General features: G+C 39.6%; 1 protein-coding gene across 11 annotated transcripts in view; it reads left to right on the top strand.

Annotated features, from left to right (window-relative positions):
- Positions 1–620: 620 nt before the first annotated feature.
- The window catches only part of CCDC150 (coiled-coil domain containing 150), a 104404-nt gene continuing 77728 nt past the window's right edge, over positions 621–27296 (top strand). For 7 of the 11 annotated variants that reach the window (XM_029934181.1, XM_029934180.1, XM_029934177.1 and 4 more), the window contains exons 1-6: positions 621–833; positions 8303–8454; positions 9710–9930; positions 10052–10230; positions 12240–12308; positions 26839–26955. In XM_029934181.1, the coding sequence (XP_029790041.1) occupies positions 822–833; positions 8303–8454; positions 9710–9930; positions 10052–10230; positions 12240–12308; positions 26839–26955 (750 nt within the window). In that variant the 5' untranslated portion in view covers positions 621–821. Of the gene's footprint in view, positions 834–6541; positions 6633–8302; positions 8455–9709; positions 9931–10051; positions 10231–12239; positions 12309–26838; positions 26956–27296 lie in introns of all 11 variants that reach the window. The other 4 variants (XM_029934179.1, XM_029934178.1, XM_029934184.1 and 1 more) reach the window with 4 other exon arrangements.

The raw sequence follows: 27296 nt of genomic DNA, 5'->3' as shown, positions 1-27296 counted from the left end.
TCTCTTCAGCTACCTAAATGAAAAGCTGTGTTGTCTTTCACTGTAGAAGGCTTCTCGTCGGTGTGAGTTCCCACTCTTGCGGCAAAACAATTCTGAAAAGGCTGCAGCATGATTTTCAAGGCTTTCTGCTTTCTTCTCTCTTAGCTATTTACAGTCATATTTAGAAATACCTATTCACTTCCCGGTTCACAAGGCAAGAAATAGATTATGCTAATAAAAGGCAAAAGAGCAGAAAACATGGCGTTTTATTCTCCATCTAGCCATGGAAGAGGATGAAGACGCTCTCTGGTTTTTCCTTCAAGAGAAGAATGTATGAGCTTTGTATTTTTACCATTTTTTAAGCTCATTAACAAAGTCCGTTATACTTTCTTATCGTTAAGAAGTTACCTGATATTTTATTCCTACTAAAACTAAAATATTTTCTAATCATGGACTTATGTTACAGGGCGTGTTTGCCAAATTACCCAAGTGCCGCACTCTCACCCAGATGCGACCAGTTAACTTTGCAAAGTGAGAAGGACAATCCGAGGGGTGAATGGAGGAAACTACATATCCCGGCATGCCTCGCTAGCGAGCACAATGGAGCCCTGTCGTCATCCGGGTCAGGGGGCTGCGCGTTCAGTGCGCCTTGCCGGATTCCGGCCTGGGTCCCGCCCCCGGCGGAGGGCCCTTCTGGGCCGGCAAAACTGCAATTCCCGGCATGCGCTGCCACGGGTGCGCCTGCGTACAGGAGCTACTGCGCCGGAGCGGGTTGGTTTAAAGCGCTGTTAGTTCCATGGAAACCCGCCTACCTGCCGCGGGACGGAGCTACGGGCGGAGGGATGGACTTTGGGGTAAGGCAATCGTACCGTGGACCGGTTAATCCGGGAATGGAGGTGCTGGGCCGGCTGGGGAGAGCTGGCAGCTCAGATAAGACCACCGTCACCGCTTTCTTTTGCTCTGTCTCCTCCTGGCAAAGTTTAGTCTCGTCCTCGGGACCTCGGGACCCTGATTTATGGCGCTTCTGCGCTTGATGCGAGTGAAAACCATTTAGGAGCTAAGTTTGCTTAGGCCTGGCTCTAGCTGAGGGAAGGGGGATAGCCACCGGGGAGGGCTTCCAGAGAAGCCCCAACACCGCCTTTCCTTTATATGTTAGGCTGGAGGTTATCGGTTCCTAGGAAATCCATTTTGACGTTTTTGTTTGTTTGCTTTTAATTATTGTCACCTGTTGTATTCCCTAATCTGTTATTAGAATGCAGCTGTCAGGAATTGGCTTTTGCTCATTGAAGTTTCCTCAGTACCTGGGCAGAATACATGTTCGGTAAATTTCTCTGAATTTTCCTCCTGTTTGCCACCAACAGTGTCCCGTGCACTGTGCTAAGCTCTGAAGATAGAGATTAAGCTGACCCAACTGTGGAGAAGCTCACAGTCTGGCTGAACACCCACACCTCCTCATACCCCTAATTTCCTAGTCTTGGGGCACCCAAGACTAGGTCCCTAAATCCTTTCTGTTCTCCGTTAGCCAGTCTTGTGGCCTTACAAGCCACATGCGTGTTGAGAACTTCAGAATTTTTTCTTCAGTCCACAACCCTTCCCTCAACTCTGTATCTACAAGTTCAGTCATGTGTTGGTCATCTTTCCCATTTTAAATTTAACATTTCCAAAACAACTCAATCTTCCGATTAAAGATAATTCTTCGGATAGGCTTCCATAGTCTAAATAAATGGTAGCACCATCTTCCATTTGCTTCCTTGCTTTCATAATTCATATCTAATTCATCAGCAAAACCAATCTTTAAAATATGGTTGGACTCTGACCACTTCTTACTATTCTGTTGCTATCACCCGGGTTGTAGCCAGTGGCACTGCCTGCCTGGATTATTGTAGCAGCTGCCCACCTGGTCTTCTACTTCTGTGGTTGTCCTCCTAGCATTGTGGGAGGGTATCCAGAGTGATCAGTTAAAAAAAATAAGTTAGATCACAGCACTCCTCAGCTCTGAGAGTCACTGAGAGTAAAGCCCAAGTTTTAACAATAGTGTTTAAGGCTTGATATCTGGTCCCTTTATTACTCTCTGACCTCACCTCCTATAGTTCTCTTCTTCACTTACTTCTCTCCAGCCAGATTGCTCTCCTTACTGTTTGTGAAGATCTTTGTACTCACTGTTCACTCTTTCTGGACTTTTCTGTCCCTCAGCTATTTACATGACTCACTCCTCCACCTCCTTCACGGTCTTTGCCCAAATATCATCTCAATGAGGCTTTCTTTGATCAGTCTGTTTAAAATGAAAGCCAGCTCCGCAGCTCCTATCCTCTTTCCTACTTTATTTTTTCCCATTGCCCTATCACCAATGAACAAACTGTGTTTTACTTTATGTCTGTGTTCCGTAGTTGGAATATAAGCTGCAGGAGGGCAAGGGATTTTGTCTGTTTTGTTCACTGCTGTGTTTCCCAGTGCCTCTAGCAGCATCCAACTCATGGTAGGCATTCAGGAAATGTTCGTTGTCTTTATGAGTGGAAGAAGACAATATTACTGAACACATTATTTTCCGGTGGTTGTGATAACAAGTCCCTGGTCTGTTATTTTAGAACCAAGAGCATATAGTTGTACCTATTGCTGGGTGTAGGAATGGAGCCTATGTCCACTGAAGCAAGTGTCCCTATTTTTTTAAAAAGAATTTATTTTTCAATAATCTCTATACCCAGTGTGGGGCCCTAACAACCCCCTAGATCAAGAGTCGCATTCTCCACCAACTGAGCCAGTCAGCGCCCCAAGTGTTCCCTTTTCAGTCACCTGGCTTGTACTAGGATATTACTCATGACATTAGTCTTATTCATGTCATCCTTTCAGTGAAGTAACCCACTTAGGAGCTCCTTAGAAATACTCTCCCTAAATTAATGTGATAGTAATGCATTTTAAAAATCTATAAATGAACTTTATTAAAACTAAAAGTTTATATCTCAGTGATTTTATTACTGTTACAATCAAGGATCAGGACTTGGGTTCAAGACTACATTCAATGATATTTGCACCTCTTCAAAAACAGCAAAGCACACATAAGTCAAGCCATAGTCTCTTTGCTAGAATAGTAGCAATTAGAGATAAATGCTTTTCTTGTAAGCCAGTACTTCTTAGACCATGAGCTTCTGAGCTATGACTTTAGAGGATCTGCCAAGTGGCCAGTGGATTGTGTGCAGGAGCCTGCCAAATGAGGGAGGGCGGACAGCGTTAGGAGTAACTGCGGTGAAAATGAGAATCTCTCCCAACTCAACAGATTTACCGGATCCCGGGTAGTTACCCCACTCTTTCTTTAACAGGCTCCCAGGCACTCCGGCACTCTCCCTGGTGGAAATTAAGGCTGTCTTGCTCTTGCTGTTCATCCACCATTGCTTCCTTCTTTGCTTCCTTGGGCTTTCCTGACCTTGACATTTTTCCCCCTATGGCAGGGAAGGTTTGTGGAGGGATGGTGTTCAGCTAATCCTGGGGCCTGTTTTTAGTCTCCAAAGGTGGATTGGCTTGTTTAGTTTTCTAGTCAACTTCTTGGATGACTTGAACATGCTCATCAGTGATTCCCTAAGAGAATATTTCAAGAACACTGCCAGGTTCACTAAGAAGCTTCATTCCCTGCCCGCCATGAGTCTGTCCCAGGCACCTCAGTCTTCCCTTCCTTAGGGTGAATTTTCTGTAAATCTCTTTCCCCTCAGAGCCTGGGGGCCAAGTTTGTTTCTTTGTTTGTTTGTTTGTTTGTTTGTTTGTTTTTCCTCTCCAGAAGCCTGAGGAGCTCCAGTGTAGATCAGGTTGGTGTGGGTGATGATGAAAATCAAATTTTTATTCAAACATGTATTGACTTCCTCTTTACAAAAAAAAAAAGCAATTTAATTTGAATTGTTCTCCATTTTGTTTTTATGGCCAAAAGAGCCTACATGCTGTAAAGTAAATGAGAGCATTTTATGCATATCATAGGTATCTTAGGGACCTGCCAGCAAAACTCTGATTTTTTTCAACAATTATATGCAAAATTTTAGGTGGCAACCCGTATGCCATTCAAAATATGTGGGAAACCTGTATTCCGTTTCCTGTATATCTTCCCCAGAATGGACTAAAGCTTGTATTAGTGTTCTGTGCTTGGCTTCTGGTATAAATTAGTGGGGACCATCCTTTATGTCATAACCAGCTACCTCAGCCTCACAAGTTGCTAGGGCAGTTGTGCCCCCCGCCACTTCCCGGCCTGCTTGTCATTTCTTTCATGGCCTCCTTCTGCTTACCTCTCCACTAGCTATAGCTTGGACTACTGTGTATCAGTTAGGAATGTTTTGTTGCAAGGAACAGAAAAAAGTGATTGAAACAAGAAAAAGTTTATTTTTCTTAGTAAGCATATTGCATATTACTAGTTTTGCAACAACAACGTAAAAAGGCCAATCTGAGCTTCTCTAGCCTCTTCCTTGTGTTTCTCAGATGCTGGTGATACCTGGCTCTTTGTTTGTATCTGAAAGTGAGGTACTACATGGCTATCTGAAAGAATGCTCTCAAAACTCTGGGCTTCATATGGGGAAGGAAAGGACAGGTGCCATCATTTCCGGTTTTTTTAATGCGAAAAACAAAACCCTTCCCAGAAGCTCCTTGCAAGCTTTTTGCCTGAAGCCTCATTGGCCAGAATGTGTCGTGTGGGTGTGTCAGTTGCAAGGGAGGCTGCGGGCATGAACTTTTCAGCCTCTTTTAGAGAGAGAACAAAGCCAACAGTGTCTACCCCAAACCTTACTAAACACCTTTTATATTTTCTCCTCACTTCAGGCCTAGTTTATTTCTAGGTGGACAGTAAGGAGACAGCAGTGACAGAAAGTGAAATGGAGGGTAAATCCATGTGGTGTTTCTCCATTGTTACCCTTCCATGTTCTCCCCACCCCACACTGATCGTAGTTTCTCCAACCCTAGCCCTGGTTTCGTGGAGGCTCTTCCTTCTGTTACCTGAGAAGCACTGTCCTGGTTCTTGTGGTAACATGAACAGGACTCTCCAAATCTGGCTTTTTTCAGAAACCTAGATGAACCTAACTTCAAATCTTTGTATATCCAAAGACCCCTTTATCTATGTGTACCTTTGTCTTTCCCTTCAGGAAAAATTGAAAGCATGGAAGGAAATTAATAATAAAGAGCTTCTCTACCCCCATGTCCTTAAGCTGATCATTAACAGAAAATCTTTTTAAAAATTCAAATTATATGTGTTAGGAATGCTTTCTGCTTCATAGAGGAAAATAAAAGAGAGAAATCCTGGTCAGAAGCACTAAAATAAGAGTAAAATGAAAATTGTACCCTTTGACCTTTATCATTCCATTTCCCCCTCCCTCCAGACCATTCTATTCTGTTTCAACCTTTTTAAAAATTCCACATATAAGTAATGTCAGTGTTTCTCTTCCTCTGTCTTGTTTTATCTCACTTGAGCAGAATGCCCTCTAGATTAATCTATGTTGTTGTGAATGGCAGAGTTTCTTTTTAGAGCCAAATAATATTTTATTAAGTATACACATACACCCACGTATATTTGTATATATATATATCACGTTTTGTTTATCCATTTATCTGTTGAAGGATAAGGATATGTAGGTTGTTTCTCTATTTTCACTATTCTGAATAATGCTGCTGTGAACTTGAGTGAGGAGGTATCTCTTCAAAATGATGTCTTTGATTCCTTTGGATATAAACCAAGGAGTCGGATTGCTGGATCATATGGTAGTTCTATTTTTAAATTTTTTGAGGAATTTCCATACTGTTTTCCATAATGACTGTACCATTTTATATTCCCACTAACAATGAGTAAGACTTCTCATTTCTCTAAATCTTCAGCAACATTTGCTGTCTATCTTTTTGATAACAGCTACCCTAGCAGGTGTGAGATGATATCATTGTGGTTTTGATTTGCATTTCTCTGGTGGTTAGTGATACTGAGCACCCTTCCATTTACCTATCGGCCCTTTGTACATTGTCTTTGGGAAAAATGTCTATTCAGGTCGTTTACCTGTTTTTTATTTGGATTCTTTGCTTTTTTACTATTGAGTCATATTTTGGACTTTAACTCCTTATCAGATCTGTGGCATGTAAATATTTTCTACCATTCTGTAGGATACCTTTTCAAATAAAAAGTTCTGAGGATCTAATGTACAGCATGGTAACATAATAATCTGTTGTGTAGTTCAAAGTTATGAGTATATCTTAAGCATTGTTATCCCCCCCCACACACACACAGTTAACTATATTATCTGTGTGGGGTGATGTGTTAATTATCTTGATCTTGGTAACCATTCTACGGTGTATGTATATCAAATCACTACATTGTATGCTTTAAATATATTCAATTATATTCAGTTATTCCTCAGTAAAGTTAAAAAAAAAAAAACGGAAAAGAGAATAGGCCATTCTCTGGGACCTGTGGGAGGAAGATAAAAGGTGATTGGAGAGCTATTTCAGGATGAAGATGTGTCCTTGATGGCTGTAGGACTGTTATATTGTCAAGAAGCTCATCCTTTTCGCAGCTTCCCACCGTGCTTCTTGCCCCCTTACATCCTGCCACCAGTTTTCCCACTTCTTTAGTTCCTGCCTTGAGTGATGGAGATGACCTTCAGTGCCTGGGACCTGAGGTAGTCATCACTTCCACTGCCTAGGAGGTGAGGGGGGAGAGATCTGGTTATACAGAAAATAGGGGAGAAAACGTGTGTTCCTAATATCTGAAATGGGGTCTTTATGAACATGTTTCTATAGGAATACTGTTGCTAATAATAATTAAGGTTTGAAGGCTGGTTAGTATAGAAATGTCTACATAGGATGGAGTTGCAGGAAAATGTCCTTAAAGCTTCTTTCCATCAATGACCTTGTCATTGAACTTTGGGCCTATGATTCACTTATATATTGGGACTGCTTCTTCTATGCTAATTCTGCCTAATTTGTCACAAATATTTTTTAATGTTTTTTTAAATTTATTTTTGAGAGACAAAGAGAGGCAGCGTGAGCAGGGGAGGGTCAGAGAGAGAGGGAGACACAGAATCCAAAGCAGACTCCAGGCTCTGAGCTAGTTGTCAGCACTGAGCCCAACGTGGGGCTCGAACCCATGAACCGTGAGATCATGACCTGAACTGAAGCTGGATGCTTAACTGACTGAGCCACCCAGGCACCCCAACAAATATTTCAAAAAATTAGTTTTGCTACTCCCATTTACTCTTTACAGTTTGGGGAGAGAAGTCTGGAAATTTAATATCAATAGCTATAGATGAGTCTTTGCTAGGCTATGAAGTTAATTTTGCAAACTATTTTTTAAAATTGCTGCTTCAGCGTAGTTAATAAATTTATTGTGCAACAGTTGCTCAGGGGACATCTGGGTGGCTCAGTCAGTTAAGCGTTCAACTCTTGGTTTTGGCTCAGGTCATGATCTCACGGTTTTGGGAGTTCAAATCCCATGGTGGGCTCTGTGCTAGTAGTGCAGAGTCTGCTTGGGATTCTCTCTCTTTTGCTCTCTCTCTGCCCCTACCCTGCTTGTGTGCTGTCTCTGTCTCTTTCAAAACAGAGAGATAGATAGATAGATAGATAGATAGATAGATAAAATAAATAGCTTAGAAGTCTCAGTCTAGAATTTTTTTCTGACAGGTTGATTGGAATAAGTTTTATTTATTTTGAGAGAGAGAGACTTTGGGGGGGGGGAGGTTGGGAGAGGAGAGAGAGAGAAGAGAGAGAATGAGAGAGAGAATCCCAAGCAGGCTCCATGCTGTCAGTGTGTAGCCAGACTTGGAGCCTGATCTCATGAACCATGAGATCATGATCTGAGCCAAAACCAAGAGTCAGATGCTTAACCTACTGAGCCACCCAGGTGCCCCGGGTTGGAATATGTTAAAATGACAATGGCTGGTAATGGGTGATAATTCCCTCAGCGAAGTCATAGGTCCTAGTAATGTCTAAAAGTAGCAGATAGGATGGATTAGATTATGATGCAATAACAAACTACTCAACAATCTCTGGCTTGTAACAGCCTAAGTTTATTGCCAACTCACAATGGATACCATGGACAGGTCATGGCTCTGCTTCATGTCTTCATCTTGGCACATGAGGCAGGCACTCTCTGGGTTGTTGCCTGTCTCATGGAGGAGGAGAAAGAAGGAGATGATGAAAGACAAGTTGGCTCTTAAAGCTTCCACCCACATTAAATTGACCAAAGCAAAACACGTGGTCATTTCCAAGCACAACAGGACAAGGATGTTTAATTCTCCCATAAGAAGGGACAGTGATTATTTTGAACCATAATAGAACCTACTATACTACTATACTCATAATGTGACTTTAATCTCAGGTGCAACTGTCCAGGCAGGTCCTGTCTCCAACCCACATCAATGCTACAGCTTCTGAAACATTCACGGTACTTCAGCAAAGGATGAGAATAGTTGAGGAACAGACCAGTTCTCTGAGGGATGACCTAATAATGTTGGACTTTGGTGAAAAAAGGTAATAGGAAAATGGACTAGATCTTTGTAAACTGAAGAATTTTGCTTCATTGGTTATTAATAAGGAGTCTTAGTGCGGATGGTTTGGTTGATGAAATAGGTGTTTATGAAAGACTTGAGGAAAAAAAACAGTTGCCATTTAACATTAATTAGAAAATAGTGGCGAGAAAATTGTTATCATAATAAGAGGAACTAACACTGTTCCCCTAAATAAAGTGTGCTAATTAGGTGCACAAACAGTGGTATCCTGTTCACCTTCAAAACTTGATTGAAAAAAAATGTGGAATTTTTTTGTATAATTAGAAATAATTTGGTTCTTAATTTTTACATCAAAAATAGACTTTGGTATTAGTTAAGGTGAACATTTAAGCTTGATTCATGCCATTGAAATGGTTTTCGTTTTCTTTCCCAGACTAATTGTAAATTATAAGAAAGACTTTAACCAATTTGACAATAAATTATAATTAAAAAAGAAAGGCCTTAAGTCTTTAAAAACCATTTTTCCCCCTTGGCTAAAGAAGATATTGCCATTAAAAGTTGTATTATCAATGGCCTGAGGAATCTGGGTGCTTAAGCAGCCAATATCAAATTTACTGCTGTGATTGTCTTTAAGATTACATACATATTTTCTTTGTGTTTCTCATGAAAACCTAAAATAATTATAACTGGTATTATAGCACCCATAGAATGAGTAATTCTTCACTTAAACATTAAGTCTGTACAGATGTTGAATATGTTAGAATAAAGTAGGAATGTTTAGGGGCACCTGGGTGGCTCAGTCAGTTAAGTGCCCAACTTTGGCTCAAGTCATGATCTCACGGTTTGAGGATTCAAGCCCCACATCAGCCTCTGTGCTGACTATGCAGAGCCTGGATCCTGCTTCAGATTCTGTGTCTCCCTCCCTCTGCCCTTCCCCTGCTTGTTCTCTCTCTCTCTCTCTCTCAAAAACAAACATTAATTCTTAGTTTATAGATTTAGATTTATCATGTTTTAGGTATCACATAAAAGTTCACAAAAAATCCACATTAAAAGAAACAACCATTATGAAGTCAGTGGCCTTTATCCATCTGACATTAGTCTCATCCTCAATACCTAATGGTGCCTTCTATATTTAAATTTGGAGAAGCAAATGGATGCTTGTTAACTAAGGAATCTAATTTTTATTCTTGGTAGAAATGTTACATTGACCTGCTGGTTGGGATTACCATAGTACACATTGCATTACATAATATTTTTATATTCGGATCTTTGTCCAGAGGCCAGCTGGAAGCTCCAGAATGTTTAGGAGAGGCCGTGAGCCAGAACATCATTAGTCCTATCCAGAATGAAGTCATGTGTTCAGGAAAAACAGATATTCTATGGAAGAACTGTGAGTTTCTGGTAAATCGAATGTGCCGTCTGGAAAGCCTCATCCAGTCCTTGAAGATGAACATCTTTCGTCTGCAAACTGAAAAGGATTTGAATCCACAGAAAACAGGTACACAGAGAAGAGATTCATCAGAAATTTGGTCCTATGTGGACATTTAATGAGTTTATGACTCTTTTCCTTTCCTGATTTTCTTTCAACTATTTGATAATTGTTCTCTGCTGTTGGGTAGCTTTTGTGAAGGATCAACTGAATGCAATACAGGAGGAGCATACCAAGGACCTGAAGCTGTTGCATCTTGAAGTGATGCATTTGCGCCAGCAACTACGAGATGTAAAAGAGGAAGAAGACAAGGCACAAGAAGAAGTGCAAAGGTTGACTGCCACCCTGGAGATTGCCTCAGAGACCGAGGTTTGAATCCAGATTTATCTGTTAACTGGAGGAGACAACAGACCCATAAACTGAGTTTTAAAAATAGGTGATGTGACGTGAGGATTCTTGACATTTCAAAGTTATCTGCATTGATAATGTAAACCATTGTGTGCTATCAGTAATGTAATATTTATAGAGCCCTTACCCTATACAAATGAAAGTGAAAGTCTAGAGATGTAAGGTAGTGTCTCTGCTCTTTGAGGAGTTTACATGCCAGATGGGACAGCAAGGAATAGTATGAAGCACTAAGTAGAGAAAATAGGGGCATAGGAAACGATAAAGGGCAGTGTGGGATAATCAGTGAATACTGAGGAGTCAGTGTTTCACTTTCAGGTGGGTTTGAGAGGGTAGGTGTGCCCTATCTAGAGTAGATTAGGGGAAACTTCAAGAAAGATAAGACATGAGCTGAACTTTTTTTTTTTTTTAATGTTTTATTTATTTTTAATACAGAGAGAGACAGAGCATGAGAGGGGGAGGGGCAGAGAGAGAAGGAGACACAGAACCGGAAGCAGGCTCCAGGCTCTGAGCTAGCTGTCAGCACAGAGCCTGATGCGGGGCTTGAACCCACGAACGTGAGATCTGACCTGAGCCGAAGCCGGAGGCTTAACCGACTGAGCCACCCAGGCGCCCCTGAGCTGAACTTTTAGAAGGCAGGGTAGAGATGTGAGGACATTTCAATGAGTGCCTACTGAGGCAGGAACACATATGGAGTAGGATAATAAACTAACAATTTTGTTTTCCCTTCTCAGCCCAGGCAGTATAATAGATGGTAAACATGTTATTTTGTTTAATTTTTTAAAAACGCATGACATAGGATATTATTGTCTTCATTTTAGTAATAAAAGTATTGGGGCCCAGAGAGAATTCATTTTCTCTAAGATCACACTTCCTTGTCTTCTTACTGTTACCCAGGTTTGAACTTAGATCCTTCCACTGGTACAGTTAGAGGAAATGCATAAACTAGGCTGATAGCAGTGAAAATTTGTTTAGGGCAGATAAACTGGAAATTAGCTAGAGATCCCATTATAGAGGATTTCAAAATCAGAAATAATCAATTTTGGGCTTGATCAGATGGAGGGTGATTAACATTTTGATAAGGAAGTGACATATCTAAAACAGGCATTGTAATCTGGCAGTAGTGTAGAGTTTTGGGAAACCAATTAGGAGTCCATTGTATGATTTGGGGCATAAGCCTTAATAGGTCTGACCTAGGGTTGTGGCATTTTGAAAAGAAAGAGACTCTGTGGAGAAAGGTGTACTAGAACATGATATTGGACAGGAGCTGAGAGTAGGAAAGAAGGCAGAGATGACTGAGGTTTTACATCAGTAAAAATTGGATTGTGGTACCATTAATAGTGACATAAAAGAATAAATAGTGAAAGCTGTGTTTGATTTTTTGGTTTATTTTTTGAGAGAGAGAGGGCACGTGCACATGTACATGCAAGAGGAGGAGGGGCAGAGGGAGTGGGGGGCACACAGCAGGCTCTGCATGGACAGCACAGAGCCCAATGTGGGGCTTGAACTCATGAACCGTGAGATCATAACCTGAACTCACAGCTGACACTTAACCCACTGAGTCACCAGGTGCCCCTGAAAGCTGTGTTTTTGATCCTCAGCTCCTAAGCATGGATAATATTTGAGACTATAAGAAATAGAATACTTAAAAAAATATATATACCCTATAAGGAAGAGTTCTAGCAATTGTCAGGTTCTCTCATTATTGAATTTTATGTACAAAGTGAATGTGATTAATCACTTTTTAATGATCTAAAAGGAAAAGTGATAGAAGTCATGAATCCAAGTAATAAAATAACCTTCTTTAGATAGCCCATTGTAATAATTACTTCAGACTTAAAATAAGTATAACCATATTCAGAATAGCATTTATGGGTTGCTAGAAAGGAGTCTAGATTTGAACTGATGGGCCTGTAGACAGTTTCTTTCTATCATTTTGGATTATTTAGAATCTTTTCTCCTTGTACTTTTAGAAGAATGCAGCCATTATTGAAGAGGAACTGAAGACCACAAAACGTAAAATGAACTTGAGAATTCAGGAGGTAAGATAAAAAAAGATGGTGATGGGGGGGGCATTGGAATTGCCAAGGGGAAGTTAAGAAAGAATGAGAAACTTTGAAGAAAGTATGTTAGTATGTAATAGGAAGACTTTAAAAATATACCACATGAATTCAAGTGAAAGTGGCTGCCCTTATTTGACACTAAGAATTCCTTTTGTCTCAATATGGTCATACAACCAGAAATAAAGTGCTCGGTGAGCCAGAAAGGAAATCAGTTACCACAATATTCATATGCTACAGCTAAGTGAACACCTTCATACAAAGACCTTTTAAACTAAAGTTGTGTTTAAAACAAACAGGTTTTAAGAACCTTGCTCATCTAATTTTAGCTTGAAACCTCCATTTCAGCCTAAGTTTTAGTAGACAACAGATTGGGAATTGTGAAGTAGGTGGCTGCTAAAAGTTGCTGGACTAAAAATTTGCAGCAGAAAACAGTGGAAGAGTCAGGAGAATTAGTAATCCAGCATAACCTAAAAGTCTCAATATTAAGCATTGATGTTAATCCAATTCAAGAGGGTCAATTTATATTTAAAATATTCTGTTATAGAAAACAGAAGTAGATTTACTTTTTAGGAAAAATTCAAGAAAAAATTAATTTTTATTTTTTTTAAATGTTTGAGAGAGAATAAATGAATAGGGGAGGGGCAGAGAGAGAAGGAGAAAGAGAATCCCAAGCAGGCTCTGTGCAACCCGGACATGGGGCTCAATCACAAGATCATGACCTGAGCTGAAATCAAGAGTCGGATTCTCAACCTACTGAGCCACCCCTAAAATTACTTCTTAAGTTATGGATTTTAGTGCTTAAAGCGAGAAGAATAGCTATATGGAAAATTCTCTTATATACCTTATTTGCTAGTAATTATTGATAAAAGCATGATTGTTCATAGTTGAAATGTATTATGTTTAACATATTTTTAGTTTTCAGATAGTTTAGTAGACTATTTTTTAATGTGATTTTCTTTTTATTTTAGAGAGAGAGAGTGTGTGTGTGTGTGTGTGTGCAAGTAGAGGAGAAGAGTAGAGGGGGAGAGAGGAACAATCTTGAATCTTAAGCCAGCTCCACACTGAGCATGGAATCCAGTGCAGGGCTTGATCCCACCGCCCCTGGGATCATGACTTGAGCCAAACTCAAGAGTCAGAAACTCAACCACCTGGGCCACCCAGAGTTTTTTTTTTTTTTAAGAGAAGTCTCACATTTATAGGAAAATCACACAGAAAACAGTTCTCATAAACCTGTTCTTCCCATCCCCACAGTTTCCCCTCTTATTAACATCTTGCATTCATGTGCTACATTTGTTACAGTTGATGAGCCAATATTGATAAATCATAATTAGCTAAAGTCCACAATTTCTATTAAGTTTCACCCTTTGTTGATTACAGAGGGTTAAAAATGCCCCCTCTCCTCCTGAGCCCCTAGCAACCACCAATCTCGCTGTCTATAGTTTTGCTATAGTTGGAGTGATTCAGTGTGTGGTTATTTTGGACTGGCTTCTTTTCACTTAGCACATGCATTTAAAGTACCTCCAAATCTTGTCATGGTGTGATAAGTCATTTTATTACGTAGCAATATTCCATTGTATGGATGTGCCACAGTTTGTTTATGCATTCATCTATTGAAGTACATCTTGGTTGCTTCTAAGTTGTGGCAATTGTGAATAAAGCTACTATAAACATTCATACGTAGCTTTTTGTGTGGACATGTTATATACTCTTTGGATTAATACCTAGAGCTCGATTATGTGGTAAGCTTTTGTTTACCTTTGTAAGAAACTGCCAATGTGTCTTAAAAACTTGCTGTACCATTTTGCTTTCACATCAGCTAGGAATGAGTTCCTGTTGCTCCACATTCTCATCAGCAGGTTGTCTGTGTTTTGAATTTTTGCAATTCTAATATGTATGTGATGGTATTAGTATCTTGTTTTATTTATAATTCCCTAATGAAAGATGATATTGAATATCTTTTTATAAGCTTATTTGCCACCGTATATCTTATTTGGTGAAGTATCTGTTAGATCTTTTGCTTATTTTGCAATTGGGTTGTTTGTTTTCTTATATTGTTTCAAGAGTTCTTTGTGTATTTTGGGTATTAGCCATCTATCAAATACATATTTTGCAATTTTCCCTCCTTCTGTAGCTTATCTTTTGCAGAGCCGAAGCTTTTAGTTTTAATGAAGTCCAACTTACTAATTTTTTTCTTGTGGAGATTATACCTTGGTGTTCTAATAAGTCATCACTGAACCCAATTATAACCAAGATTTTTCTATGTTATTTTTAGAAGCTTAATAGTTTTTAAATGCTTACTTATTTATGTATGTATTTATTTATTTAGAGAGAGAGAGAGAGAGAGAGAGAGAGAGAGCGAGCGCACGCGCAAGTGGAGGAGGGGCAGAGAGAGGGAGACAGAATCCCAAGGAGGCTCTTTGCTGTCGGTGCTGAGCCTAGTGTGGGGCTCAAACTCAACAGCTGAGCCAAAACCAAGAATTGCATGCTCAACTGACTGAGGCACTGAAGCGCCCTGTAGAAACTTTATAGTTTTCCATTTTTCATTTAGATCTATGATACTGATGGGGTTTTTGAGTGTTGGAGGGGGCTCCAATTATCATAGCCATTAACCTAGGAAAAGAATGAGGGAGAAGCTCTCACAGCTATTAAGAGGAAGAACAGTAAGAAAAAGTTGGCATCCCCTTTGTTAGAGGTGGCCTGTGTTTCCTCCAGGAACCTGAGTTCTGTCAGGAGGAGGCTGTTTAGACATCCAGTTTGTCAGGAGGGAGTTAACTAGCCAAACACATTCTGCAAGAGTCTCTTAGCTCCAGGTCCTGATTTAGAGCCGTGAAGGCCTGAACCTAGCGTAACTCCATTCATTTGCCCTATTTCCTGCAGGAGAGATCTGTTAAATCCTACTAAGGCCATGCAGAATTATAGGCGATCAGTCCTTTCTTAAATTTTGCAATCCAAATTGTTTCCAGTGGGTTAAAAGGGCATGCCAAGGGAGAGTCCTTGGGGACTGTAGAAGAAGCTCCCATGTTCCCAGACAAGTAGGGAGGGTCCATTACCAAAAATTCCCTGACTCCTGGTTGGTGTCCCACACGTAGGATATGTCAGAGGTTCCTGAGCTGTCAAAGTGACCCAAGGTGTTTCTCGAGTGAAATCACTATGACCACCTGTATTACCTTGCCACTGAAGGCAGTTCTCCCCTGGAACACCCCAGAAAGGGCCCCCAGTGGCAGGGATGCTGGGTGGCATCCTTCCACTTCCTCATTGCATCCTAGGCTACATATGGGTGCCTGGTATATGGACTGAAATACTATACACTGAAGGCTGTGCCCTAAAATGCTGTGCCTTGAAGAACATGCCCTGATGGTCATGGCTTGGTTTACCTGATCTTTGAAGAGCATGCACAGAAGCTACGGTTTTATTTTATTTGTTTATTTTATGAATATGATTTATTGTCAAATTGGCTTACATACAACACCTGTGCTCATCCCAACAAGTGCCCTCCTCAATGCCCATCACCCATTTCCCCCTCTCCCCCACCCTTCCATCCACCCTCAGTTTGTTCTCTGTATTTAAGAGTCTCTTGTGGTTTGCCTCCCTCCCTCTCTGTAACTTTTATTTTGTACGCCTTCCCCTCCCCCGTGGTCTCTTGTTACATTTCTGAGGATCCACATATGAGTGAAAACATATGCTATGTGTCCTTCTCTGACTTATTTTACTCCGTATAATACCTTCCAGTTCCATCCACATTGCTGCAAATGGCATGATTTCGTTCGTTCTCATTGCTAAGTAGTAGTCCGTTGTATATATAAAACCACATCTTTGATATCCATTCATCAGTTGATGGACATTTAGGCTCTTTCCATAATTTAGCTATTGTTGAAAGCACTGCTATAAATATTGGTGTAGAAGTGCCACTATGAATCAGCACTCTGGTATCCTTTGGATAAATTGCTAGTAGTGCTACTGCTGGGTCATAGGGTAATTCTATTTTTAATTTTTTGAGGAACCTCCACAGTATTTTCCAGAGTGACTGCACCAGTTTGCATTCCCACAAACATTGCAAGAGGATTTCCATTTCTTCACATCCTCACCAGCATCTGTAGTTTCCTGAGTTGTTCATTTTTGCCACTCTGACCAATGTGAGGTGGTATCTCAGTGTGGGTTTGATTTGTATTTCCCTGATGATGAGTGACGTTGAGCATCTTTTCATGTGTCTGTTGGCCATCTGGATGTTTCTTTGGCAAAGTATCCATTCATGTCTTCTGCCCATTTCTTCACTGGATTATTTGGTTTTTCAGGGTTGAGTTCTTTATAGTTCTTTATAGATTTTGGATACTAGCCCTTTATCCAATTTGTCATTTGACAGTATCTTTTCCCATTCTGTTGGTTGCCTTTCAGTTTTGTTGATTGTTTCCTTTGCAGTGCAGAAGCTTTTAATCTTGATGCGGTCCCAATAGTTCATTTTTGCTTTTAATTTCCTTGCCTGTGGAGATGTGTCAAGCAAGAGATTGCTGTGGCTGATGTCAAAGAGGTTGTTGCCTGTTTTTTCCTCTAGGGTTTTGATGGTTTCCTGTCTCACATTTAGATCTTTCATCCATTTTGAATTTATTTTTGTGTATGGTGTAAGAAGGTGGTTTAGTTTTATTCTTATGCATGTTGCTGTTCAGTTCTCCCAGCACCATTTGCTAAAGAGACTGTCTTTTTTCCATTAGATACTCTTTCCTGCTTTGTCAAAGATTAGTTGGCCATACATTTGTGGACCCAGTTCTGGGTTCTCTATTCTATTCCACTGGTCTATGTATCTATTTTTGTGACAATATCATACTGTCTTGATTATTACAGCTTTGTAGTAGAAGCTAAAGTCTGATATTGTGATGCCTCCTGCTTTGGTTTTCTTCTTCAATATTTGGCTATTCGGGGTTTTTTGTGGTTCCATACGAATATTAGGATAGTTTGTTCTAGCTTTGAGAAGAATGCTGGTGCAATTTTGACTGGAATTGCATTGAATGTGTAGATTGCTTTGGGTAGTATTGACATTTTAACAATATTTATTCTTCCAACCCATGAGAATGGGATGTTTTTCCATTTCTTTGTGTCTTCCAAAATTTCCTTTATAAGTTTTCTATAGTTTTCAAGCATACAGGTCTTTTACATCTTTGGTTAGGTTTATTCCTAGGCATTTTATGGTGCAATTATAAATGGGATGTTTTTTCCTTGTCTTTCTGTTGCTTCATTATTGATGTCAAAAATGCAACCAATTTCTGTACATTGATTTTGTACCCTGTGACTTTGCTGAATTCATGGATCAGTTCTGTGATTCTTTTGGTGGAGTCTGTCAGGTGTTCCATTGTGTCATCTGTGAAAAGTGAAAGTTTGACTACTTCTTTGCTGATTTTGATGCCTTTTATTTCCTTTGTTGCCTGTTTGGTGAGGCTAGGACTTCCAACACAATGTTAAACAATAGTGGTGAGAGTGGACATCCCTGTCGTGTTCCTGACCTCAGGGGGAAAGCTCTCAGGATGACATTAGCTGTTGACTTTTCATAAATGGCTTTTATGATGTTTACATATGTTCCTTCTATCCTGACTATCATGAGGGTTTTTATTAAGAAAGGATGCTGTATTTTGTAAAGCCCTTTTTCTGAATCTATTGACAGGATCATATGGTCCCTATCTTTTCTTTTGTTAGTGTGATGTATCACATTGATGAATTTGCAAATATTGAACCAGCCCTGTAGCCCAGGAGTGAATTCCTCTTGATTATGGTGGATAATTCTTTAATGTACTATTGGATTTGATTTAGTAGTATCTTATTGATAATTTTTGCATCTATGTTTATCAGGGATATTGGCATCTATTTCTCCTTTTTTGTGGGTCTCTGTCTGGTTTAGGAATCAAGGTAATGCTGGCTTAATAGAATGAGTCTGGAAGTTTTCCTTCCATTTCTATATTTTGGAACAGTTTGACAAGGATAGGCTTTAAATGTCTGTTAGAATTCCCCAGGGAAGCCATCTGGTCCAGGACTCTTATTTGTTGGGAGGTTTTTGATAACAGATTCAATTTCTTCACCTTACGAGTATGTTCAGATTTTCTATTTCTTCCCGTTTGAGTTTTGGTAGTGTGTGTGTGTATGTGTTTAGGAATTTGGCCATTTCTTCCAGGTTGTCCAGTTTGTTGGCATATAATTTTTCATAGTATTCTCTGATAATTGCTTGTATTTCTGAGGGATTGGTTGTGATAAACCCATTTTTGTTTGTGATTTTATCTATTTGGATGTGCTCTCTTTTCTTTTTGAGAAGCCTGGCAAGGGGTTTATCAATTGTTTATTTTTTCAAAAAACCAAGTTTTAGTTTCATCTGATTTTTTTGGATTCTGTATTGTTTATTTTTGCTCTTTATTATGTCTCTTCTTCTGCTGGGTTTGAGTGGCTTTGCTGTTCTGTTTCTAGTTTTAGGTGTGCTGTTAGATTTTGTATTTGGGATTTTTCTTATTTCTTGAGATAGGCCTGGATTGCAATGTATTTTCCTCTTAGGACTACCTTTGCTGCACCCGAAAGGGTTTGGATTGTTGTGTTATCATATTCATTTGTTTCCATATATTTTTAAATTTTTTCTTTAATTTCCTGGTTGACCCATTTGTTCTTTAGTGGGATATTCTTTAACCTCCATGCATTTGGAGGTTTCCAAACTTTTTCCTCAGGTTGATTTCAAGTTTCATAGCATTGTGATCTGAAAATGTGCATGGTATGACCTCAATTCTTTTGTATTTATTGACACTATTTTGTGACCCAGTATGTAATCTATCTTGAAGAATGCTCCATATGCACTCAAGAAGAACGTATATCATGCTTTAGGATGAAAAGTTATAAATATATCTGTCATGTCCCTCTGGTCCAGTGTGTCATTCAGGTCCATTGTTTCTTTATTGATTTTGTCTAGGTAGTCTATCATTTGTTGTGAGTGGAGCATCAAAATCCCCTGCAGATCCCACATTCTTACCAATAAGATTGCTTATGTTTGTGAATAGGTGTTTTATATATTTGAGTGCTACCAAATTTGGTACATAAACATTTATAATTGTTAGCTCTTTTTGATAGACCCTGTAATTATTATATAATGTCCTTCTTCAATCAAGGAAGATATAAAATCTAGTTTGACTGATGTAAGTATGGCTCCAGCTTTCTTTTGACCTCCAGTAGCATGATAGATGTTTCTCCATCCCCTCACTTACAATCTGAAGGTGTCCTCAGGTCTAAAATGGGTTTCTTCTTGACAGCAAATAGATGGGTCTTGGTGGTGGTGTTGTTTTAATCCATTCTGATATCCTATGTCTTTTGACTGGAGCATTTAGTCCATTTACATTCAGTGTTGTTTGTTATTGAAAAATATGGGTTTAGAGTCATTATATTATCTGTAGGTTTCATGCTTATAATGATGTATCTGGTCCTTTTTGGTCTTTGCTACATTCCACTCACCGAGTCCCCTTAGGATCTCTTATAGGGCTGGTTTAGTGGTGATAAATTCCTTCAGTTTTTGTTTGTTTGGGAAAACCTTTTATCTATCCTCCTATTTTGAATGATAGGCTTCTGGATAAAGGATTCTCTGTTGCATATTTTTTCTGTTCATGACATTGAAAATTTCCTGCCACTCCTTTCTGGCTTACCAAATGTTAGTCGATAGGTCTACTATTACCTTTATGTGTCTACCTTTGTAGGTTAAGGCCTGTTTATCCCTAGCTGCTTTCAGAATTCTCTCTTTATCCTTGTATTTTGCCAGTTTCACTGTGATATGTCATTCAGAAGATTGATTCCTGTTACATGTGAGGGGAGTTCTCTGTGCCTCCTGGATTTCAATGTCTGTTTCCTTCCCCATGTGGGGAAGTTCTCAGCTATGATTTGTTCAAGTAAACCTTCTGCCACTTTCTCTCTCTGTCCTTCTTCTGGAACTCCTTTGATATGGATATTGTTCCATGTCATTGAATCGCTTAGCCCTCTAATTTTCCCCTCATGAGCCAGAATTTTGTATTCCTTTTTCATAGCTTCATCTTTTTCCATAATTTTATCTTCTATTTCACCTAATCTCCCCTCTGCCTCTTCAGTTCTATCACTGCATCTAGTTTATTTTGCACCTCATTACAGCATTTTAAAATTCATTATGACTATTTTTTAGTTCCTTGATCTCAGCAGCAATAGATTCTCTGCTGTGTACTATGCTTTCTTCAAGTCCAACGATTAATCTTATGACTATTCTAAATTCTTGTTCAGTTATATATCTGTTTTGAGCAATTATTTAGCTGTCATTTCTTCCTGGAATTTCTCTTGAGGAGAATTCTTCTATTTCATCCTTTTGGCTAGTTTCCTGTCCCTATGTGTTTTAAATAATTTGTTTTTTTGTTTTTTAAATTTATTTTTGAGAGAGAGAGAGAGAGAGAGAGAGAGACAGCCAGCATGAGCAGGGGAGGGTCAGAGAGAGAGGGAGACACAGAATCTGAAGACAGGCTCCAGGCTCTGAGCTGTCAGCACAGAGCGTGACGCGGGGCTTGAACCCACTAACTGCAAGATCATGACCTGAGCCAAAGCCGGATGCTCCACTGACTGAGCCACCCAGGAGCCCCCCCTTATGTGTTTTAAAAGCTTGTTATGTGCCTTGCACCTGTGAGCATTTCTATATTAAAGAGGGGGCATACACTGACCAGGGCCTGGCCCTTCAGGATGTGTGCTTTGGAAAGTGTTACTTGCTCTCTGTTGTTGTGACTTTGGTTACTTTATCTCCCTACTAATAATGATGTTTAGACCCTCCACCAGGTGTACTTTGATTTGTATGTTGAAGTAGCCCTGGAAAGGAAAACAACAAAATACAAAAAACAAGCAAAACAAAAAAATGCAAACACACACGCACACACACACACCCAAAAACAAAATACCAGAAAAACCAGCTACAAGTAAACAAGAAGGTGGAGGCAGTTCTGATGGAAGAGGCCTTATCCCATACAAAGAGAGAAATGACGGGGGTGGGGGAAAAAAGAAAAAATAACAGTTGACCCGACAGAAAAACTATCCGACTGGGTGGCTCTGTCAGTTAAGCGCCTGACTTTGGCTCAGGTCATGATCTCACAGTTTGTGTGTCCGAGCCCCGAGTAGGGCTCTGTTCTGACAGCTCAGAGCCTAGAGCCTGCTTAAGATCCTGTATCTCCTTCTCTCTCTGCCCCATCCCCACTTGTGCTCTGTCCGTTTCTGTCTCTCAAAAATAAATAAATGTAAAAAAAAAAAAAATCCAGAGACAGAGAAAGGAAAATAAAGAAGGAGGTAGGGAAAAAGAAAAGATGATAACATTGAGCAGACAGAGACACTATTCGGCTTAATCTAGAGAGAGAGAAAGGAGAATAAAGGTGTGGAACTTGTATCAAGAGATTGGATTAAATATGTCTGCTAAACAAACCAACAACCAGAGTAACCAGACTGGAAGTGGGAAGAGATAAGGACAGAAGGAAGAATGTATCCATGAAATAACTGTCCAGAGAAGTAAGTCTGGCAATGCAACAGCGCTGGTCTTGAGTGCGGGAGGTCTGGTTCCTCAGTGTCAATCCCACTCCATTAGATACCAGGTGCAGAGGGTCATGGTTTGGTATAGGCACCTCCTGCCTCTGCTGTGGACCCATTGTCTTGTTCCCTGAGCCCCACCTTATTGGTGATGGGGAGAAAAACGGCGACACCCCAGTCTGTCCTCCACGGACCAGGTGTTCAAGCCGTCCTCACTGAGCCAGGGGCACAAACGAGGCAGTTTGTCCCTCTGCTGACTCCCATGCCCTGGCGCCTGGCTGGGATTCAAACTCCTGCTCCTTGCACCCCACTGCTGGGGGAGAGTGCAGCTCCACACTGCCAGATATATGGTCTTTGGCTGGTGGACGCAGGAAGGCTTTGTTCTGTCCCACAGCACTCCAGGGAGGGTATTGCTTTCTCCTACTGTAGACTATGCCCCTGACCTGGCCACCAAGCCCAGGGCTGGCTCCCCTCCTCTGCAGGTGTGCAAACTGGGCAGTCAGACCCAGTCCAGAGAAAGCCTCTCAGTTAGAAACTGGATCTTTCTACGTCCCAGTCAGTGGTTTTTCTCTTGTTCAGATAGCAGTCTTAATGCTTCCCCAGCCTTGCTTTCTCTTCCCTTTGTCTCCCTGCAGAAGGGGACTTCTCCCCTCATTTGTGTTCTCTCTCCCAGTTCCCGATCACACCTGTAGCCCATCAGGTTGTCCCAGTGCGTCCCTGGAAGTGCTGGTCTCTTTGCCTCCCATATTCTCAGAGTTCCCAGAAGCTATGTTTTAGTTTCTTGAAGAAAATTGCTGTCTTTAACTCATGGAAAACACTAGAAAAATTTTACAAGGAGGAATTACCGAATTTTGTAATTTAGGTATTTAGTAGAGGACATTGAAAACAGTAAAGATAGAAATCCATCATGCTCTAAGTGACATTAAAGCACATATAGTCTTTACAGCCAATTTCCCTAGAAAAGACTCCACTCTTGGGTTTTAATTCAGTCGGGTACTGATTTTGGCTGCTTCCCAGTGGAGGTCACTTGGCCAGAAGTGGCTAGCCCAGACATGTGGAGGGGATCACGTTAGACCAGCGAGGAGGAAACCTCCCACAGAGTATTAAGATTGGCAGCCATCCTCGAGACTTAGGTGACTGTCCCATGCTCAAGTCAGACAACTTTGTATAAGGACAGGAATAAGAGAGGGCATCAAGTTTTGGGTCTTACCATCCTGGCCAGGGTGCTAACTTCCAGCAAAAGACAGGCTTTCTCCTCCCCCACAGAGTAGGCATGGGTTAGAGGATTGCAGTCTGAGCAATTAATAGGAAAGAGCTCCAATAAGACTATACTCCTCGAAAAGCTTCTAAAGTTAAAGGAAGAAAAGAGAAATTACTCACCAACTTTGCCCTGAAGCTCAGATGAGAAGACTCGGTCCAGTTTTCAGGTGCCAAATGATGGGGTTTTAGGATGTTGGTGGGGGTTCAGAGTGGATGGCCAAGAAAGAAAACTCGAAGACCTCTTTGGTGCAAAAAGGTGATTTTACTAAAGCACAGGGACAGGACCTGTGGGCAGAAAGAACTGCACTGGAGTTGCATAAAGTGTCTGCTTATATGCTGTGGAGTTTGGGGGAAGGTAAAGTCAAGAGAAAGTTTCTTAAAGGGATTTCCATATGCTAAAGAGGATTTACAGATTACTGGAGGCCTACCTATTGTCAAGCTAAGGTCATTTTTCCCTCTAGCAAAGCATTATCATTAAGATAGTAGGGAGTTCCTGATTAGGCTGTTGATGAGGTATTTGTAAACTGTTGAAGACTATCAGTTTAACCTTTTGTTTTCTGTCCTTTCCTTTGTTCTTGGACAACCAGGAGACCCTGAAGAATGTCACATGCATCCCATCTTGCAGGCTGGGGGGGTGTGATTGTGCTAACTTCTGCTTGGCCCTCAGCTTGCCTTATGGTCCCTCATCAATACATTTTGAATGAATATGTGAAGTTTGTATCTAGATTCTTTGTGTATGTCCAGTTGTTCCAGCACCATTTGTTGAAAGACTATCAGTGATTACCATTTATTGTTACATTTTATTAAGAAAGTCTTAATACTGACTTTTATCAGTGATAAAATCTTGAATTATTATTGAACCCTATGTCAAGAACCCATAGGATTGTCCTAATCAAGGTGCAGTTTGGTATTCTAGCAGGATGCATGCAATAGCTGGCTAGTGCTGCAATAACAAACTAGAACCACAGACTGGGTGGCTTAAGCAAGAGAAATTTCTTATGTATGTCTGGAGATTTGAAGTCCAAGATCAAGATGTCAGCAGATTTTTGGTTTCTCCTGAGGCTTCTTTACTTGACTTACAGAAGCCTGCCTTCTTACTGTGTCTTCACATGGTCTTTTCTTTGTGCATATATATCGCTGGTATCTCTTTATGTGTCCCAGTTTTCTTTCTTATAAGGACACCATTCAGGTTGGATAAGGGCCCACCCTAATAATATCATTATAGCTTATTACCTCCTTAAAGGCCCTATCTCTAAATACAGTAGCATTTGAGATGGTATAGTTAGAGATTCATTGTAGTAATTTGGGGGAATACAGGTCAGCCCATATCAGAGGGCTGTATAAAGATAGGAGAAATGTAGTATATATCTTCCTGAGAGATAAGACATAGATATATATGTATAATCTAGTTCTGATAAACATAAAAACGAATAGCTTTTAAAAATGCTTCAGAAATAAATACCTCAGCAGTATAATTATCAAATAAAGATTTCCTCTTGGGGCACTTGGGTGGCTCAGTTGATTGAGTGTCTGACCCATAATTTTGACTCAGGTCAGGATCTCACAGTTGGACTCTGCATTGACAGCACTGAGTCTGATTGGGATTCTCTCTTCCCCTCTCTGCCTGGCCCTTCCTAACTCATCCTCTGTATAGGACTTAAATTAGATCTTGAGTACGCTATATTTTAGAATTTGATCCAGAACTTAGAAAAATGCAGTAAGCTACTCTATGTAATAAAATAATTATAATCTGATAGTATAGTTAGTATCTGATTTTCTTTTCTTAGCATCTGATTATTAATGTAGCCAAAACCAAAACTATGGCTCATTCTTACATAAGATTGTAATACTTAACTGGTAATTGGATGAGAAAAGAATGTCTAAACTTGAAATGAAGGGACAGAATAATAAAAAGTTCAATAGGTTTGACCATATAAGAATTTAAAATTCTGCATTTAAAAAAAAAGGACATCAAGCAAAAGTCATAAAACCTAGCCAAACTAGATAGTTAACAATCTTTCCTTTTAAAAAACTTAAAATTAGCTAAAAAAATCTGAAAAAACAAAAAACAGTAGCCAACTAACAGTTCAGGAAATATACAGAGTTTATATGTAATAGTATTAAAAATATTTAATCTCACTAGTAACCGGAGAAATGAAAAACTGTCCAGATGTTATTTTTTACTTATTAGGTTAGCAGATACTTAAGAAAACAATAATACATGGTACTGGTGGGATTTTGGGATTTATTATTAATACTATTGATATGAAGCCAAAAATTGGAAGTAAAATTATGTATCAGGTATATCAAAAGTCTGAAAATTGTTCATAACTTTAGTGATTCCTCTTGTAGGAATTAATCCAAAGGAAATAGAAATGCAGTGAAAGATTTATTCACAGCATGTTTAGCAGACCATTTAGAATGGTGAAAAACTGGAAAAACCTAAATCTTTATTAGGGGGATGTTTAAGAATATTAATAGAACATTTCCAAAATGGGCTGTCTTATAACAGTTTCATGCCAACACACTTTTCATGTCTTTCAGCTATTTTTGGAAACATTTTAAACATTGTAAAATATATCATTCATAGAGAAAGCACATAAAATATGTACAATTTCAGGAAGGACTATAAAGTCATCTTTACTGGGGCTTAAAATAGAATTTCTTTTAAGTCATCTTCACTGGGACTTAAAAACAGAATTTCTTTCAACTTAATATCACTTTGCAAAAGGAACAGCATTTTGCAATTCCCATTTAAGTTTAAAAGGGTCTCTTTACAGGGGCGCCTAGATGGCTCAGTCAGTTAAGCATCTGGCTTCTGCTCAAGTCATGATCTCACGGTCTATGGGTTCGAGCCCCACATCGGGCTCTGTACTGACAGCTCAGAGCCTGGAGCCTGCTTCAGATTCTGCATTTCCCTCTCTCTCTCCCCCTCTCTTGCTCGAGCTCTGTCTCTCTCTGTGAGTCTCTCTCAAAAATAAACATAGAAAAAAGAGGATCTCTTTACCTTTTGATAAAAAATTCTTTTGTATCTTTATCTGACTCATCATTTATTGAGAGAAACAAGGTCATTGTATCCCAATTCATGAGTGGTAGTTTATCTGCTACTTAACAGTTATTTCATTATTTATTTAGACCTTCAAATACCAAAACAGAATTGGAACAGCTTTCAGACGTATGTTTATAATACAATGGTATAAAAAAATATAGGTGAACTAATCAAATATAGAAAAATAGGAGTTAAAAACAAAAACTAGGAAATACAGAAAGTACATATACTAAGGTATGATAATAGTGCTCTTTGACCTTCTTTTTGACAACAGTCCATTGTAGGATGTATATATTCTACTGTAACACCACACATAAATAATACACACAAACATTTCATGAAGCATTACTTATCCTTCCTTATTACCTGCTGTGTGCAGGTTTTGTGCTGATTTTTTTTCCCCTTTTCAAGTGCTGCTTGCAACTTACTAATGCCTTTTGACCCACAATTTGGAAAAAAGACTTATACAATGGGAAGACAAGGACAAAGAGATTTGACTCTTCATTTCTCAGTAGTTTATCCCTTAGGGAGAAACAAACGTGTTCCCAGTAGTTGTGAATGAAGAATGGGAGTGAGATGACATGTCTTGTAAACTTTTCATGGTGACTTTGATCTTTGGCAAACTCTGTCATGTTCCCTTGATCTCACTAACCATAACTTACCCTGTAGCTAAGGAGACAGCTGTCTCAGGAGAAGAGCCTACGGGACTCTCTTGAGGAATCCTCATCAGCCATGCTATGCAAAATAAAAGAAATGGAATCAACAGTGGAGGTGGAACGGAAACAGGTAGATTATTTCTCTCCCTATTATGTCTCCTTATATTTATTATTCACTTATTTATGGAGTGAAACCAAAAGAGAAAGCTGACATTTTACCTAGAACCCTATGGTTCTGCTAATTTTCTCTAGATTTACTAAATTTTTGCCTATTATTTAAAGTACTTACATGTAATTTAGACTATTCGATTCTAAGTATTGAAGGCAATTACTTACTAGGTCTAAATTCTAACACCTGTAATTGGTTTATATCATCTTTACTATTTTAACCAATAGCTGTCCTTCATAAGAGAATCATGAAAAAGATCCTACTTAAGAAATTTGTATTAGCAGGCTGTGTTGTAGCTTATG

This window comes from Suricata suricatta, chromosome 3 (genome assembly GCF_006229205.1).
Source record: "Suricata suricatta isolate VVHF042 chromosome 3, meerkat_22Aug2017_6uvM2_HiC, whole genome shotgun sequence".
Classification (NCBI taxonomy): Eukaryota; Metazoa; Chordata; class Mammalia; order Carnivora; family Herpestidae; genus Suricata; species Suricata suricatta.
This window is presented reverse-complemented; position numbering and strand designations above follow the sequence as displayed.